Source organism: Vulpes lagopus, chromosome 2 (genome assembly GCF_018345385.1).
Source record: "Vulpes lagopus strain Blue_001 chromosome 2, ASM1834538v1, whole genome shotgun sequence".
Taxonomy (NCBI): domain Eukaryota; kingdom Metazoa; phylum Chordata; class Mammalia; order Carnivora; family Canidae; genus Vulpes; species Vulpes lagopus.
In genome coordinates this window covers 159,983,807-160,002,311 of record NC_054825.1, presented here as the reverse complement: position 1 = coordinate 160,002,311, position 18,505 = coordinate 159,983,807, and the positions used below count along the sequence as shown (strand labels likewise).

Here is an 18,505-nt window from a genome sequence, read left to right as displayed (position 1 = left end):
TTCTAGACCATTTCCAAATTTTTCATTGGTGGCAGGTGGAGGTGGAGTCCAAACTCCAGTGAGACTGCCTGGGGTTGGAATGGAACTCCCAATATTCTTCACTTACCTATGCCTCAGTTCCCCAGTCCTTAAAATGAGATTGATGAGGGCACCTGGGTGGCTCAGGCAGTGAAACACCTGCCTTCAGCTCAGGTCGTCATCCCAGGGTTCTGGAATCGAGTTCCCCATCAGGCCCCCTGCTCAGTGGGGAGTCCGCTTTTCCCTCTCCCTTTGCTCTTCCCCCTGCTCCTTCTCTAAATATTTTTTAAAAATATATTAAAAATAAAATGAGATTGATGACAGCATATACCTTGAAGGGTTGCTGTGAGGACTGCAGTTAAAACCATGCAAAGCACTTACTGCAGTGCTTGCTACAGTCATGATCCTCTCTGATCCCTGATGTTCATTTTCCATCCACTGAGCCTCACCCTTGTCCTAGGCTGCAAATCCACATCGTCCTTGTATTTGGGATGGAACCCCAAAATAAATTTGCCTTCAATTACTTTGACTTCTGCCCAGCTCTGGTTTTGTTAACAGACAGGGGGAGGGCAAAGATACCTCAGAGAATAGGTACAACTACAGTCCTCTTCCCAGGGAAAACGCAAGTGCAAAGACAAAAGCAAAAGCAGATGGGCGCCTGGGTGGCTCAGTGGTTGTGCGTCTGCCTTTGGCTCAGGTCAGGTCCTGGGATTGAGCCCCATATTGGGCTCCTCATGGGGAGCCTACTTCTCCCTCTATATCTCTGCCTCTGTGTGTGTCTCTCATGAATAAATAAGCATTTTTAAAATAAAAGTAACGGGTTGAAAATAAAGGGATGAGCAAAAATATACCATGTAAACAAAGAAAAATCATTGCCAGTAGTGTTATCCAGTACGGAAATAAAATGTCAAAGGGGTTACATACACTAGCCCAGGGTTGACAAGTCAACATAGGCTTTGCGACTATAGTCTTTGTTGCAACCACTTAGTTCTGCTGTTGCAACACAAAAGCAGTGGACATGTAAATAAATGAGCATGGCTGTGTTCCAATAAAGCTTTATTTATAAAACAAGCAGCAGGCCAGATTTGGTTTCGCAACTCCTACACTTGGCAGAGTAGGATACTACAGAATGATAAAAAGTATGATTCATCAATAGGAGTTAAGTTGTAGATCTTTGTAAATCAAGCAACATAAATTAAAAATCTAAAAATTCAAGATTTTGGCTTAAAAAAAATCATTTTAGGAAATTCCGATCCAGTGTACCAAATTATATAAACCTGGAGAATTTTATCATTATAATCCACCAGCTTAAACGGAATCTTGTACCCAAGAAAAGTAGAATATATATTTTTCAACATTACAGAATATATACAAAAATCAATCCTGTATTTAACCACCAAGAGAAATGTTGAATTCAAAAAAGTAGATATTTTCAGGCCATATTTACCAATCTTAGTTAGTTGTAAAATAAAATTTGGTGTTACATAATTAGGATGGTTTGGGATCCAAGTTTACAAAATATCCAACTAAAAGTAATTTCAGCAACAGAAGTTTATTTTTTCCTACACAACAAGGCTTCAGAGAGCTCCAGAATTGGCCTTGTAGCTCTGGGTCAGCTTCTCTGAGGTCCTTGGTTTTCTCCTTTTGGTTCCAACACGGCTGCAACAGCTCCAGGCATTATGTTCTCATAGGAGAAGGTTTAAAAGCAGAGGAGAGGAAAGAAGTCTTCCTAATAGATGTTTCTTCTAAATGAGAGAAATCTTTCTCAGAAGCCTCTACAGATCCCTGGAATATACTGGCCTTACCCTGGTACATGTGAGCCATCCTGAGCTGTGGAAGAGGCTGGAAAGTTAGCATATGGTATCTTCAGAGACTAAGGCAAGACACAGATACTGCTAGTAGAAAGGGGAACTGGGCATGGCTACGTAAGCAATCAACTCCTTTTTGTGACAAAATTTATGAAAGATAACCTAAAACAAGATGGAAATTGAGTAATACTATCTTAAATTTTATTTTGGGGTCAGAAAGAAATAAAAACTGAGATTTTAAGAATAACCACTTTCTAATTTCATTATTTTTTATTTTTATTTTGTACCAATTTGTCTTTCATCACCTTGATGTTTGGAATTGTCTTTTCTGGCTTCTTGAATAGTACATTTAATATACTCCAGAATAATCTTTCAGGTTTTCATGCTTTGCATGCATTTAAAAGCTGAAATTCTTCTCAGTAACTTTAGCCCACATCCTACAACTCCTGGAATGTAAATCTCTCGATTGTTATTCTTTTTATTTCATTCATAAATCAAGCATGAAAATTTGCATGATTTATTTCCTTATTAGCCCAAGAGTAATGGAGTGCCTGGCTGGCCTAAGTCAGTAGAGCACTTGACTCTTGATCTCAGGGTCATGAGTTTGAGGCCCACATTGGGCATGGTGCCTACTTAAAAAAAAAAAGAAAAAGAAAAAAAGAAAAAAAAGAAGTTGAGCCCAGAGTAATTTGGCTGGGTTTTTTTTTTTTTCCTTTTTAATTGCTAAGAAAATTAAAACTTTTGGCTGTTGCTAAAATTATTACAGCATGGTTAGAAAATATGATCCCATATTGTGTTAGAGACAAAATTTTTTCCAACTTTCCCTTGCTTCTTTCATAATCATGGTCTCAACAATTTATATTCATAAAATGTTTCATTATGAATCTTAGAACTCAAGATAAAGGACAGCTTGAATGAAGGCATTTCCATTTGCATTACATTCTTCAAGTCTTTCCCCAAAACATAAGAAGTTGTGACTAGCCTAAGCTAATGGGCTCTCCCCATTACTTCCACTCATATGGTTGCTTGCTAACATCAATTCTCTAATGATTAATAAAGGATAAGTGCTGATGGAAGGCTTTTCTACATTTATGATATTCACTTGTGTTTCCCTATTATGCATTCTCTGATGCTGAAAAGTAGTTGAATCATGATGTAAAGTCCTCCCACGTTCCTTATAGCCACAGGGCTTTTCCTCAGTATGAATTACCTGATGTTGAATCAGCTGTGAGCAATGACCAAAGGCCTTACCACATTCCTTACATTCATATGGTTTCTCACCTGTATGAATTCTATAATGTACAGTAAGGTGTGAGACCCGTTTGAAAGCCCTACTGCATACCCTACATTGGTAGGGTTTCTCTCCAGTGTGAATTCTCTGATGTTGCTTAAGTTGTGAGCTCACCCTAAAGGCCTTCCCACATGCCTTACATTCATAGGGTTTCTCACCAGTATGGATTCTCTGATGTCTAATGAGAGTTGAGCCCTGATTAAAGGCCTTCCCACATTCCTTACATTCATAGAGTTTCTTGCCTGTATGAATAGTCTGATGTTGAATCAACTGAGACCGATGACCAAAGGTCTTCCCACATTCCTTGCATGCGTAGGGTTTTTCACCAGTATGAATTCTATAATGTACTTTAAGATGTGAGATCCTATTGAAGGCCTTGCCACATTCCTTACATTGATAGGGTTTCTCACCAGTATGAATTCGTTGATGTTCAATCAACTGGGAGCTTCGACTAAAAGCCTTTGCACAATCCTTACATTCATAAGGTTTTTCACCAGTATGAACTCTCTGATGTTGTATGAAATTTGAACCAGAATTGAAGGCCTTTCCACATTCATTACATTCATAGGGTTTCTTGCCAGAATGAATATTCTCATGTTGAACGAGTCGTGAGCCATATTTAAAGGCCTTGCCACATTCCTTACATTTATAGGGTTTCTCATTAGTATGAATTCCTTGATGACTAATAAGGAAGTCCTCCTGCCAGAAGTCTTTTCTATATTCATTATATCCATAGAGTTTTTCTCCAGCATGAATTTTCTGGTAAAAAGGAAATGATGCTTGTTGGTTGAAAGTGGACATTTCTTCAGGATTGATTATCATTGGACTCGAATGTCCATCTGATTTTCCCTGTTGTCTGTCAAACTGGCTTATGCATTCCCAATCATCTTGGAATCTGGAGCACTCAAGACCATAACTTGTAAGGCTTTCCATTATCTCCCACTGTGGTGATTGTATTTCATAAAGGTGCTGCTCTGGAGATGACACTTTGGTATCACGCCTGGACTCCAATACTGAAAACAAAACAAAACAAAAAAGCAAGTACGTATTTTTTCCTTTTCCAGAAAAAGGAACTTTTTTCTGGAAAATCAGAAAACTTATACTCATGATTATACCTATAAACTCTTGAATGTGGCTAAGCAATTGGAAAATGGGTAAGTAGAAAAGACAGAGGAAATACCATAAATTGAAATGAAGAGTCAGAGGGAGGTTATAAGAATAGTACTAAAATGTTAGTGTAGGGATCCCTGGGTGGCACAGCGGTTTAGTGTCTGCCTTTGGCCCAGGGCGCGATCCTGGAGACCCGGGATCGAATCCCACGTCGGGCTCCCAGCGCATGAGCCTGCTTCTCCCTCTGCTTGTGTCTCTGCTTCTCTCTCTCTCTCTGTGACTATCATAAATAATAAAAATTTTTAAAAAAAAGTCTTTCTCTTAAAAAAATAAATAAAAAATAAAAAAAAATAAAATGTTAGTGTAGATCAGGATCACCTCTGAACCATATTTTTTTTATTTTTTTCATATTTTTTTTAATAAAGGTTTCTATGAACCCCCCAAAAAACACAAATATAACCTAGAGTGACAGAAGAAATCACTGGTTGCCGGGGGTTGGGTATATGAGCAATTGTGTGGGAAAGGAGCACAAGGGAACTTTTCAGGGTGGTGAAAATGTACTCTAGTCTGTGGTGACAGTTATATAAGTGTGAACATTTGTCCATTCTCATCAAAACATTGTACTTAAAATGCATACATTTTGTTGAATATAAATATATCTCAATAAAGCAGATTAAAAAAAAAACAATGGGGAAGGGTGGCTGGCCAGAGGTATGGGTTGGTGCATCTGCTTGTCAGGGGATTCAGTAGGATGGGGTTGGGGTGTGTGTGTGTGTGTCTCTCACATGTCCACTGGAAGTTGTAACAACACAGCTGTGGTCCTCTGCCATGAAGACCACATGCTTCTATCTCTTCTGCTTTCTATCTCTGAAGTTTAGCTGAATACTATGGCTTAGACCTAGTGTCTACTAAACCAGTCTCTCCCGGACCTTTTCATTGCCTAAATGTGGCTATGGAAAAAGAAGGGCCTTGTTCCTTGTTTGGAGGATTAGGCCCCAATTTAATGGGGGTGGCTTCTTCCATAGCAACATTCTTTGCTGCTTATTCAAACTGGAAGAAATAGCCAATTGAATCAGCCCAATCTTCAAAAGAACATCCTGTTTCGATTGAATTACCGTGGTGACTTTGTCATAAATCAAACCATACATGTGTTTCTGATTCTGGATCTGTTCTTTTCCAGTGATCAATTTATTTTGGGATGCCTGGGTGGCTCAGCGGTTGAAAGTCTGCCTTTAGCTCAGGGTGTGATCCCAGAGTTCCGGGATCGAGTCCCACATCGGGCTCCCTGCATGAAGCCTGCTTCTTCTACCTGTGTCTCTGCCTCTCTGTCTCTCATGAATAAATAAATAAAATCTTTTAAAAAATTATTTTGCCAATACCACATTTTCTGAATTTTGTGAATTTATTACAAGTTTTAATATTTATAATGTAAGGTTTCCAATTTTTCTTCTTTTAATTCAAGATTATTTTGCAGATGTTTTTTCAGACACCACGTTTCGTTGTTCAGAAGGAAGGTTATGGTCTGATAATTCTAGTGAGACAGGTCTCAAATACAGCCACTATGATGGCAACCTTTGAATTGGTGGTTGACCTACTCAAAAGTTACCAACACCTGAGTGCCATCCCATATAGAACAACCATAAGACTGAAGGGGAACATGGAAAATTAAAGTCAACTTCACAGACAGAGAAGACTACATTGTGAACATTTAACATGCCTAAATGAAAATCTGGTTTATAGAATTAAAGGCAGGCACATTACTTGCTTTTTGGGCAATGTGGAAAGAACCTGGGTTGCCTGTAAGGGCATGCCTTAAAAACAATTCCCTGGGGATGCCTGCATGGCTCAGTGGTTAAGCATCTGCCTTTGGCTCAGGTTGTGATCCTGGAGTCCTAGGATCAAGTCCCACATCAGGATCCCTGCAAGGAGCCTGCTTCTCTCTCTGCCTATGCCTCTGCCTCTCTCTCTCTCTCATGAATAAATAAAATCTTAAAAAAAAAAAAAATTCTCTGTCCAGACTGCCAGTTTTTCTATTTTTCTATCATAGACCCTGACACAGTTTTCTGGATTGATGGCAGAGTACAGTGTTGTTTATTACATAACCCCTTTTACACTGATCTAAATTAAGCCATCTCTAATTATACACTGCACTATAAGCATGCAAAGATAGCACTGACAGTCATAATAATTTTCTGACTTCTGTCCAACACTCTATGAAGTTGCAATATAGCAATAATAATAGTGAGGTCTTCTATACTAACTTGGTATTTTTCTGACAGGGACTGGCAGAGTATTTTAAAGTTAATTATTTAGCTTAGTAGTCACTGTTTTGGATAACCAAAGAAATACCTCTAAAAATCTTACATACAGTCTTATTAGCATTAAGATATTTTAGTATCCTCATATGAAGAAACCTCAAGGGATCCCAATAGCCAAAATAATCTTGAAAAGGAGAACAAAGTTGGAAGTCTCACACTTCCTGATTTCAAAACACACTGCAAAGCCACCATAATCAAAACAGTGTTGTACTGGCATTAAGGCAGCCATGCAGATCAATGGAATAGAACAGAGAGATAAACCCCCATGCACATGGTCAAATGATCTTTGATAGGGCACCAAGACAACACAATTAGGAAAGGACAGTCTCTTTAACAAATGGTTCTGAAGAAACTGGATATCCACATGCAAAGCAATGAAGCAGGACTCTTACCCTACACATATAAAAAAACTAACTAAAATATATGAAAGACCTAAATGTAAGACCAAAAAATGTTAAGTTCCTAGAAGAAAGCACAGGGGAAAAACCTCATGACATTGCATTTGGCAATGATTTCTTGGATATGGCACTCAAGGCCCAGGCAACAAAAGCAAAAATAACAAATGAGGGACGCCCGGGTGGCTCAGCGGTTGAGAGTCTGCCTTCCACCCAGGGTGTGATCCTGGAGTCCTGGGATTGAGTCCCACATCGGGCTCCCTGCATGGAGCCTGCTTCTCTGCCTATGTCTCTGCCTCTCCCCCTCTATGTCTCTCATGAATAAATAAATAAAATCTTAAAAAAAAAAAAAAGAGACAATATCAAACTTAAAAACTTTGATGCACTGGGGCACCTGGTGGCCAGTGGTTGAGTGTCTGCCTTTGGCTCAGGTCATGATCCCTGGGGTCCTGGGATTGAGTCCTGCTTCAGGCTCCCTACAGGGAGTCTGCTTCTCCCTCTGCCTATGTCTCTGCCCCCTCTCTGTATCTCTCATGAATAAATTAACAAAATCTTTAAAAAAAAAAAAAAAAAGAATAGGAAACAATATTTCCTAATCATATATCTAATAAGGATTTACTATTTAGGATATATAAAGTAGTACTACAATTCAACAACAAACAAACTACCCTATTAAAAAATTGGGAAAGGACTTGAATAGACATTTCTCCAAAGGAGGTATACAGATGGCCAAGAAGCATATGAAAACATGCTCCACATCACTTAGAGAAATGCAAATCAAAACTATAATGAATCATACCTCAAAGCCATTAGGATGGCCTCTATCCAAACAAAACAAAACAGAAAATAACAGGTATTGATGAGGATTGGGAGAAACTGGACCACTGTGCCCTGATGGTAGGAATATAAAATGGTGCAATTACTACAGGAAATAGTATGGGGGGGCACCTGGGGGGCTCAGTTAGTTAAGTGTCTGACTCTTGGTTTTGGCTCAGGTCATGATTTCATGGGTTGTGGGATTGAGCCCTGAGTCAGGCTCCTCACTCAGGAGGGAGTCTACTTGAAAGATTCTTTCCCTCTGCCCCTCCCCCTACTCATGCATGTGCTCTTTCTCTCAAAAGAAAAAAAGGAAAGAAGTAAACAAAGCAAGAAAGAAAAAAGGGAACAAACACAGGATAGAGGGACACCTGGCTGACTCAGTTGGAAAAGCATGCAACTCTTGACCACAGGGTCATGAGTTTGAGACCCATGTTGGGTGTAGATTATTTAAAAAAATAAAAAATAAAAAATAAATAACAAAAAACAACATGGAGAGTTCTAAAAAATTAAAAATATAATTACCATATGATACAGCATCTCCACTTCTGAGTATATATCCCAAAGAACTGAAAGAATCTGAAAGAGACACCTACACACCCATGTTTACTGCAACATTACCCACAATAGCCAAGAGGTGGAAGCCATCCAAATGTCCACTGACAAATGAATGGCTAAAAAATTGTGGTACATACATACAGCCTTAAAATGGAAAGAAATCCTGTCACACGTTAAAACACGGATTAACCTTAAGGACATCATGCTAAGTAAAAGAAGTCAGACTCAAAAGGCCCCATATTATATGACTCCATTTATGTGAATATCCATAATAAGACATTCCAGAGATGGAGAGCAGACTACCTGTTGCCAGGGGTGCGCTGGGGGAGGGGGGAGAAGAGAGGGCATGAGGAGTGACTATTTAATGAGTATATATGGGGTTTCCTCTGAGGTGTCTTTAGGAAAAACACCCCTTTCAACACAATTCTACTATTCATACTCTTCTTCTGACCCTACTAATGACAAAATGTGTATGGATTTCTCCCTCATACCAGGTAATTCTCCAACTCTGGATACCAATTGGGTGTCCTACAGATTTAGGTCAATTTTCAAACTATCTTTCTGCAGATAGCATCAGATCCTACAGGTTAAGAGCTCAGGCCACAGACTACCTCTGGTCCCCTCACCTCCTACCCCAATAAACTGGAGGTTCCCACAACCCCTTCTGGGGTTCAATCATTTGATAGAATGGCTTACAGAATTCAGGAAAACAATTTACTTACTATATTACCAGTTTATTACAAAGGAAATAACTCAGTATCAGTCACATTAAAGAAATGCAAAGGATAAGGTATAGAGGAAGAGGGTGGAGATTCCTTTCCAAGTATACCACCTGCCAAGTACCTCCATGTGTTCACAACCCAGAAGCTCTCCAATCCTTGTACTTTAGAGATTTTTATGGAAGCTTCACTACATAGGCAGGATTGATTAAATCATTGCACTTTGGTGATTCAACCTTTAGGTCTCTCCAGAGTTTGAGAGATGGGGCTGAGTGTTCCAATTCTCTAATTACAAAATCCAAGCTCATCCTGAAGCTATCCAGGCACCCCCAAACACAGTCATACAAGATGACACTTATTACTTTAGAGATTCCAAGGGTTTTAAGAGCCATGTGCCAGAAAACAGGAGTGAAAACCACAGGGTGATAAAAATATTCTGAAACGAGATAATGGTGATATGCACAACGCTGTCAATGTACTAGATGCCAATATACTATACACGTTAAAATGGTTAAGGGATCCCTGGGTGGCACAGCGGTTTGGTGCCTGCCTTTGGCCCAGGGCGCGATCCTGGAGACCCGGGATCGAATCCCACGTCGGGCTCCCGGTGCATGGAGCCTGCTTCTCCCTCTGCCTGTGTCTCTGCCTCTCTCTCTCTCTCTCTCTCTCTCTCTCATGAATAAATAAATAAAATCTTTAAAAAAAAAAAAAAAAAGTGAATTTTGTTACATATATTTGTGAATTTTTTTAAATTAAAAAGAGCATTTCCAATAACAGCAATAAATATACAATACCTAGGAATAAACATATTAAGAAATGTAGGGGATCCCTGGGTGGCTCAGTGGTTTGGCGCCTGCCTTCAGCCCAGGATGTGATTCTAGGGTCCCAGGATTGAGCCCCACATCGGGCTTCCTGCATGGAGCCTGCTTCTCCTTCTGCCTGTTTCTCTGCCTCTCTGTCTCTCATGAATAAATAAATAAAATCTTTTAAAAAAATGTACAAGACTCATATAAATAAAACCTTAAAACCACCAGGGGATGGACATAAATGAAGAGAAAAGCCTACCATGTCCTTAAATAGATAAAATCAATAAAAAATAAGTTTTCTCCTCAATCTATAAATTTGTGGTAATCTCAGTAAGAATAATTACATGATTTTTTTAAACCAGATATTCTTTTTTAAAGACCAGATGGGAAAAAAAAAATTAAAAAAAAAAAAAAAAGGGGATCCCTGGGTGGCGCAGCGGTTTAGCGCCTGCCTTTGGCCCAGGGCGCGATCCTGGAGACCAGGGATCGAATCCCACGTCAGGCTCCCGGTGCATGGAGCCTGCTTCTCCCTCTGCCTATGTCTCTGCCTCTCTCTCTCTCTCTCTCTCTCTGTGTGTGTGTGTGACTATCATAAATAAATTTTAAAAATTAAAAAAAAAAAGTCCAGATGGAAACTTGAATGATTATAGCCAGGAAAATTCTGAAAAAGAATGAGGAGGAACTAGTCTACCAGATATTTTTTTTTTGATATTTAAAACCTTTAATAATTAAAACAGTATGGTATTGGACACATAGTTGACAAAGAGACTGAAACAACAACAACAAAAAAAGTCCAGGGGTAAAAGAGTAGATGATAAAGGTGGCTATACAGATTAGTGGTGAAAAGATAAAATTAGTTAATGCTGTTTGAATAAATGGATAAGAACCTGGAAAACAGTGTGAAATCACACCCTCCACAGGTAAACTCCACAGGGATCATAAGCAGCACCATAAATATACTACTAGCAAAAAACCACAGGAGACTCATGTATAATGTCAAAGGGGTAGTCCTCTTTGATTATGATGTAAACCCACATCATCTAAGAAATAAATAAAACTCAGGACCTCAAACAATCAAACACACACATGCCTTCAAATGACAAAAACCAAAGCAAAAATGGTATCATGGGTGTGGCTGACAGAATAATGGCCTCCCACAGATGCCCACATCTAATCCCTAGAACCTGTGCAGATGTCAGGTAATGCAGCAGCACACATCTCCTCTCTGGATGCTCACTCTGCACCTGACCTCACTTACTCCTAGGGGCCAACTCCCAATTCAGTGTGGAAGAATCCACCACAACTGTAGTGTTAAGTCCTTACAGTACGTTGTATATGGTGGAAACTCTTTATCAACACACACGTTCTTGGTCTCCCATCACACCTGGACTTTGGCTCTCATTCAGGGAAGATTCTGCCCCCTGGAGGACACCTGGCCATATATGGAACATTTTTGATTGTCACAACTGAGGAGAGGCAAGTATACTGGCAACTAGTTGAGTAGAAGCCAGGGAGGCTGCTGAACATCCTACAGTACATGTGATGCCTACCCACTGCCCCCACCCTCACCCTGTGTCAACACTGCTGAGCTTGAGGAACCCTTCACCCAGAGCAAGAAGACCCAAGGCAGGAACATGCTTGCTGTACCAAGGCTAAGGTGGGTAAACTTGTACTGTCTGCTCTCATGCTACTACAGCATAGCTGGGTAGTTGTGACAGAGACCATATATGGCCCACAAAGCCTAAAATATTTATTGTCTGGCCCCTTGGAGAAAGCATTTACCAATCTCCATGTTAAAGGAACAGCAAAGAGGCTTGTGTGGCTGTAGCCGAATGAACAAGAAGAGTAGCAGGAGGGAAAATCAGAGAGGAAGCAGGAAGTGGATCACAGAACACAGTCCAACAGAACTTTCTATGATGCCAAAATGTTCTATTCTGCCCTAATATGGTAACCACTGGCTACATAAGTCTATTCAGCTTTTGAAATGTGGCTACAGGGATCCCTGGGTGGCGCAGCGGTTTGGCGCCTGCCTTTGGCCCAGGGCGCGATCCTCGAGACCCGGGATCAAATCCCACATCGGGCTCCCGGTGCATGGAGCCTGCTTCTCCCTCTGCCTGTGTCTCTGCCTCTCTCTCTCTCTGTATGACTATCATAAATAAATAAAATTTAAAAAAAAATGAAATGTGGCTACAGGCTACCATGGAATGGAATGTCATATTTTATTTAATTTTAGTTAGGGAAGCCTGAGTGGCTCAGCCATTGAATGCCTGCCTTTGGCTCAGGGCGTGATCCCAGATCCCCAGGTTCGAGATCCACATCGGGCTCCATGCATGGAGCCTGCTTCTCCCTCTGCCTGTGTCTGCCTCTCTTTCTGTATGTCTCTCATGAATAAATAAAATCTTTTAAAAAAATTTAGATTTAAAAAAATTTTTTTTTAAGATTTTATCTATTTATTCATGAGATACACAGGAGAGGGAAAGAGAGGCAGAGACACAGGCAGAGGGAGAAGCAGGCTCCATGTAGGGAGCCTGACATGGGACTCGATCCCAGGTCTCCAGGATCACGCCCTGAGCGAAAGGCAGGCGCTAAACTGCTAAGCCACCCAGGGATCCCCTAAAGCTAAATTTTGAACAGCATGTGTGGCTGGTGGCTACTGTGTTGGATAGCATATAGAGGGTCCTAGGCTAGGGTATCGATTTTGGATTTTATCTTGAGATGGGAATGATGTGCTAGTAGGTCTTGAGCAGAGACAATACACCCTCACTGAAGTTTTAAGGTCCCTGTGGCTGCTGTGTGGACAATATACTGTAGTGGGCAATAGAAGCAGAGGAATGGGGAGGAGGCTACTGCAACAGTCCAAGCCAAAGACAATGGTAGCGTGGATGGAATGGCAGCAGTGGTGCCAGTGAGAAATGGTTAAATTCTGGACATATTTCAAGGTAGAGCCAATAGGATTTGCTGACAGACTGAACAGGTATGTGAGAGAGAAAACTCAAGAATGAGTTTTTGACTTGAGGGACACCTGGGTGGCTCAGTGGTTGAGTGTCTGCCTTAGGCTCAGGTCAAGTTCTGGGATTGAGTCCCACATTGGGCTCCTGTGGGAAGCCTGCTTTTCCCTCTGCCTGTGTCTCTGCCACTCTCTTTGTGTCTCTCATGAATAAATAAATAAAATAAAATAAAAAGAGAGAAGAGCAAATTGTTAGGGAGGACCAAAGACTCCTTTCTGGACTTGTTAAGTTCAAAGTCCCCAATGAACGCTGAAGTGGATATAATGAAGGCAGTTGGATAGAAGTATCCAGAATTTAAAGGAAAAGCTGAAGATGATGGAAATACTCTGTATCTGTATTGTCCAACACGGTAGACACAAGCCACAAACTGGCTACTGGATTTCTGAAATGTGGCAAGGGCAACCGAGGTACTGCTTTTTAAAATGTATTTAATTATAATTATTAAATTACAACAGACATGGGGCCAATGGCTCCACACTGGACAACACAGATATAAATGGTATTTAAAGCATGGTAACGGAGAAGGTCCTAGGGAATGAAAATAAACAGAAAAGAAATTCAAGTCTGAGCTCTGGGGTGCTCCAACATTTAAAGAAAGTGAGAAAATCCCATCAAAGGAGGCTGAAGATGGTTTAATGAGGGGGTAGTAATGACCCAAATACACAGAAATGTTTTGGGATGAAAGGAACATCCACTTTTGTGAAATGCTGTTGATAAGCTACAAAAGATGGTAACTGGGACCTGACCTCTGAGTTTGGCATCTTGGAGGGAAGATTTTCTAACTCAAAAATCCCGTTTCCTTGTCCACGTACCAGATGGCTATCTGTGGTAACGTCTTTCTTCTCCCACAGGCCTCACTCACCTGGGCACAGGCCTCCTGTAGCTGCTTTCTCTACCATCCAGGGCTCTTTGCCTTGCTCCAGGAAGGAGATCACATCAGGTTTGGAGATGGCAAGACCTGGGTGTGAGAAAAAACACACCACCCAGTTATGGCGCAGGTCCCCAGAATTCAGATCTAGGACCTTGGCATTGACCAGGAGAGGCAGTTGCAGAAGAGATCCAATGTGAGACTCAATGTGACAGTCACCTGAGGACTGAGGAAAATGTACTATCAGCCCGTGGAGCTGCTCCTTGACCTCTCAAAAGGTACTCAGAAATGCATAAGGAACAGATATGCTGAGGGTAACATCCAAACTCATATACCAGGTCATCTTACCCAGTGAGACCAGGTTATTGTAGGTCTCCAACATCACGTCTCTGTACAAATCCCTCTGAGTGGGTACCAGCTGTTCCCATTCTTCTTGGGAGAAGACTACAGCCACATCCCTGAACAAGTCTGACTCCTGAAACAACAGGCAGGTATGTTATTTGCATATTTCAAGAAAATGTTTCTTGGTGGGATGAGAGGAGGTAAAAGAGGTCTTTGTAGGAATGGAGTGTTTGGTAAAAGAGAAGGATGGGGCTGGACGCCTCCAATGTGAGCAGATGACAAGAGAGGGTGGGCATGAGTACAACAGTGCTGAAATGTTCTGGATCATTCCTTTTTACTACAAACCAAAGCTCTGTACAAAGATCTAGAAGGAAAATTAAAATTCAGCAAAGTGGACTTTTCCCAATTATGACAAGCAGTATAATAAAGGGTGTTGATTACTGTCCTTGGCATATAAAATTCTCAATGAGAGAACTATAATTTCTACTTTTGTACAATAACAACAAACCAAACCAACAATTTTTGTTAGATTTACCCTCAAAAGTTTTATTAAAGGAATGTTTTCTTAGAAAAGAGGATTTTCATATAAATTGAGAATTTGTTGAAGACGTCGGTTTATCATTTTGTCAGAACATATCAAAGCATATTTCCTTATGAGAAAAATCAAATTAAGATTACTTTTATTAGCTGTACAATTTTCTATCAAGTGAAAAAATGACTCAACCATTCTCTTATTTTGGATACAAACGTTGGATCAGATCTCTGAAGGCTCTTCCAAGTTCTGACTATACAGATTCTGAAAAATTCATCCACCTGCTCAGTTGCCTTACAATCCTCTCACCTCTGTGCTCCTCTCACTCTCAAGCTAAAGAAGCTGCTATAGGATGATCCACATTCAAATGCTCTGTTTGACCTCAAACCAGACCTTAGTTCTGGCATCTAACCTCTCACATATACTCAGCTAAGCCTCAATTACACACCCAATCATTAATCCCTCCAAAAGCAGGAGATCGTGCCTGAGACCAAGACCAGTTCCCACGCTTTTCCATGTCATATCCCTCATAAGTATTCATCTCCATTTCATCAAACCTTGGTTGTCAGTTTATACAAGGAGATGGATTTCTGCTCTGTCTAGGCTTCTGGAAGAATACCACAACATCAGAAGATAACGAATGCTATACAGAATGAACCCATGGGCACTGGTCAGAGTGGAGGGGGCAGTGAGAGAGGGTACCAGCTGCCTGGTCTTTTTAGTCCCTAAAGTGAGAACGTCTAAGAACCAGATTCTTGGCTGAAACCTAGGTGGAAGGCTTCAAGATAAAGAAAGCAAATATTTACATGATTTGAAAACTCACAAGGGACATGACTTTTAGAACTTCATGGGCTGATGGGTCTTCCTCCTGGTTCCTCTCTTGAGGGAGGGCCGAGTCTTGAGATGACAAAGCTGGGAGAGGAAAGAGCAAACATGAAAGGCCAGGCTTGCCTCATAGCTCCCAGAATGCCATGGCTACAAGTCCCCACCGTTCTATCCCACACTCCCCACAAAAACTAGTGACTTGGAACATTGAGGCCTTTACCCAAGTCCAGGAAACACAGCTTTAGCTGCTGCAATGAGACAGGGAACCAGTAGCCCTTTCTCTCTCACTTCCCCTAAAAATCCAGAGAATCCCACCTTGTTACTGATGCAAATCTGTGATGGGGATGCTCAGTCCTGGTTCAGTGACTAAGACCACTTGGTGTCCCAGGCCAGGGAGCACAGCCTGCTTGATCAGCATCAACCCAGCCCACAATGAAACCTTCCCAGAAACAGACCATTTAACTCTTTCATGTCCACAATGAAGCACCTTCAGAGGTCTCCCCGGCTCTTTACTCAACTTCCAAATTCACCGAGAAACTTACAGCCCTACCTAAAGCCTGGTGGACACCACTTTGTGGACTCTGCTTTGAGTCAACAAATGGGATGTGGTTACAATGGGCAAATTAGTTGGCTCCATTATCATCACATAAATATGCCCATGGACAGATTTAACAGTGAGGAAAGCCACATACACAAAGTTTACTGAAAAACAGAACAAAAATTAGTATGTAACAGTCCAGAAACAGGCAAGTGGTTGAATCATTTTTGGCCCAGTCATATGACAGAACACCAACCAACTATGAAAGCTAATGTGCAGGTGGAGCAACTGGGTGGCATAGTGGTTGAGCATCTGCTTTCAGCTCAGGTCATGAGTCCCACATCAAGGTCACCATGGGGAGTCTGCTTCTCCCTCTGCCTATGTCTCTACCTCTCTGTGTCTCTCATGAATAAATAAATAAAATCTTTTATGGACAAAACAACATTAACGGACAAAAAAAAAAATACAAGTGCTCTCTTTATACAACATGAGAACATTCTGTAAAAAAGGGCAAACCTCCCACCTATTGGCACTTGGGCTTAAAAAAAAAAAAAACTGTAAACAAAAATCCAAGTATTAAGACTGATGTCATTTAACCACGTTGTGAGTTCATCATTAAACAAGTAGTATTTTATAAAGGAACTCAGAACAGGGGATCCCTGGGTGGCTCAGCGTTTTGGTGCCTGCCTTCCACCCAGGGCATGATCCTGGAGTCCTGGAATCGAGTCCCACATCGGGCTCACTGCATGGAGCCTGCTTCTCCTATGTCTATGTCTCTGCCTTTCTCTCTCTCTCTCTCTGTGTCTCTCATTATTAAATAAATAAAATCCTTAAAAAAAAAAAAAAAAGGAACTCAGAACAACGCCAGACATATTGCAAATATTTAATTTTAAATAATGTGTATAGGGATCCCTGGGTGGCGCAGTGGTTTGGCGCCTGCCTTTGGCCCAGGGCGCAATCCTGGAGACCCAGGATCGAGTCCCACGTCGGGCTCCCGGTGCATGGAGCCTGCTTCTCCCTCTGCCTGTGTCTCTGCCTCTCTCTCTCTGTGTGACTATCAAAAATTTAAAAAAAAAAAAATTAAATAATGTGTATATAAAGTAATGAATCGTCCCTTAATAAGGGACGATAGAAATTTTTTTCTTAGTATCACCACTGCTCTAGCATTATCTGTAATAGCTTTATGGTATCTTATTAACTGAATGGCCTATGATTTATTCAACCATTTCCCCATTGTTGGACACACATCTTTTACATGATCATCTAAAATGTTCTCAAGGGGGCAGCCCCGGTGGCTCAGTGGTTTAGCGCTGTCTGCAGCCCAGGGTGTGATCCTGGAGACCCGGGATCGAGTCCCACATCAGGCTCCCTGCATGGAGTCTGCTTCTCCCTCTGCCTATGTCTCTGCTTCTCTCTCTCCTCTCTGTGTATTCTCATGAATAAATAAATAAAATCTTAAAAAAAAAAATGTTCTCAAGGGACGCCTGAGTGGCTCAGCGGTTGGGTGTCTGCCTTTGGTTCAGGGCGTGATCCCAGAGTCCTGGGATCGAGTCCCACATCGGGGTCCCTGCGAGGAGCCTACTTCTCCCTCTGCCTATCTCTGCCTCTCTGTGTCTCTCATGAATAAATAAATAAAATCTTTTAAAAAATAAATAAAAATAAAGTGTTCTCAAATTTGAGTCTCTGCTTCTAAAATAGTGGTGCTAAATCTTTTGAGGTTTTGAAACAAGATTTCGTCCCAAATTTTTTAAAAAAAGGGGCATGCATAGGGAAGACTAAAACATCCACCTGCATTTTAGGGAGTCAGGACCCCTTCATACCCACCTAACGGGTCCATGGACCGGGGCTATACGCCTGAGCGCGGAAAGGGGGCGTTCGCGGACCGCGCGCCGCGGAGCCCGAAGGGAAATGTAGTCCAGAGCCCGGAAAGTCGCAGCCAGACGCCTGGGCGAAACGTTCCGGTTCTAGCCAGGCCCGAGAGTGGCTCGGGCGTGGCGCCCCTCCCGCACGGACCCCGGTGCGCCTGGCAAGCTCCAGAGCCCCTCACCTGCCGCCTCCTCGAGTTCAAGTGCCACCGTGACCGCGTTTCCCGCAGTCCGGGGTGCGCTTCTTCCTCGGTATCGGCGGACCCGTCGCCTGGAGCCGGAAGACGGCGCAGGCGCACAAAGCACCGCCGATACAGCCTCGCGAGTGGACCATCGCCGCAGTCACTTCTGGGAAAGGTAGTCTCCAGGCGCTAAAAGGTCGCCAAGCCTCAGGGCCTGCTCTCGCGATACTTGGGCGTGGGGGGTGGAGGGAGCCTGGCGTGTTCAGGGGTGGTGGCAGGCAGTCTGGGGCCCCCGGGAGTGCATAGGAGTCGGCTGGTCTCTCGGGAAGGTGTGCTTGTTCGCGTCTCTGGTGGCAGGAACATTGTACGTTTATGCGGTTCGGTTCAGACCGTCTTGGGTGTAATTGGTACCAGTCCACTCTGGTGTGTGACAGTGTCTGAAAATGTTTCTCATTTATTAAATCATTGTTTCTGCGGAGCAGCCATTTTATCAGAATTTTCAGAGG

General features: G+C 41.9%; 1 protein-coding gene across 1 annotated transcript; it reads right to left on the bottom strand.

The window, feature by feature from the left end:
* Positions 1-1,551: 1,551 nt before the first annotated feature.
* ZNF582 (zinc finger protein 582) lies at positions 1,552-18,183 on the bottom strand. Its single transcript, XM_041743758.1, has 5 exons — positions 18,000-18,183; positions 15,413-15,501; positions 14,064-14,190; positions 13,710-13,805; positions 1,552-4,130 (listed from the first exon to the last, which is right to left on the bottom strand). The coding sequence occupies exons 2-5, from the start codon at positions 15,419-15,421 to the stop codon at positions 2,809-2,811; spliced, it is 1,554 nt and encodes a 517-aa protein (XP_041599692.1). The 5' UTR covers positions 15,422-15,501; positions 18,000-18,183; the 3' UTR covers positions 1,552-2,808.
* Positions 18,184-18,505: the final 322 nt, after the last annotated feature.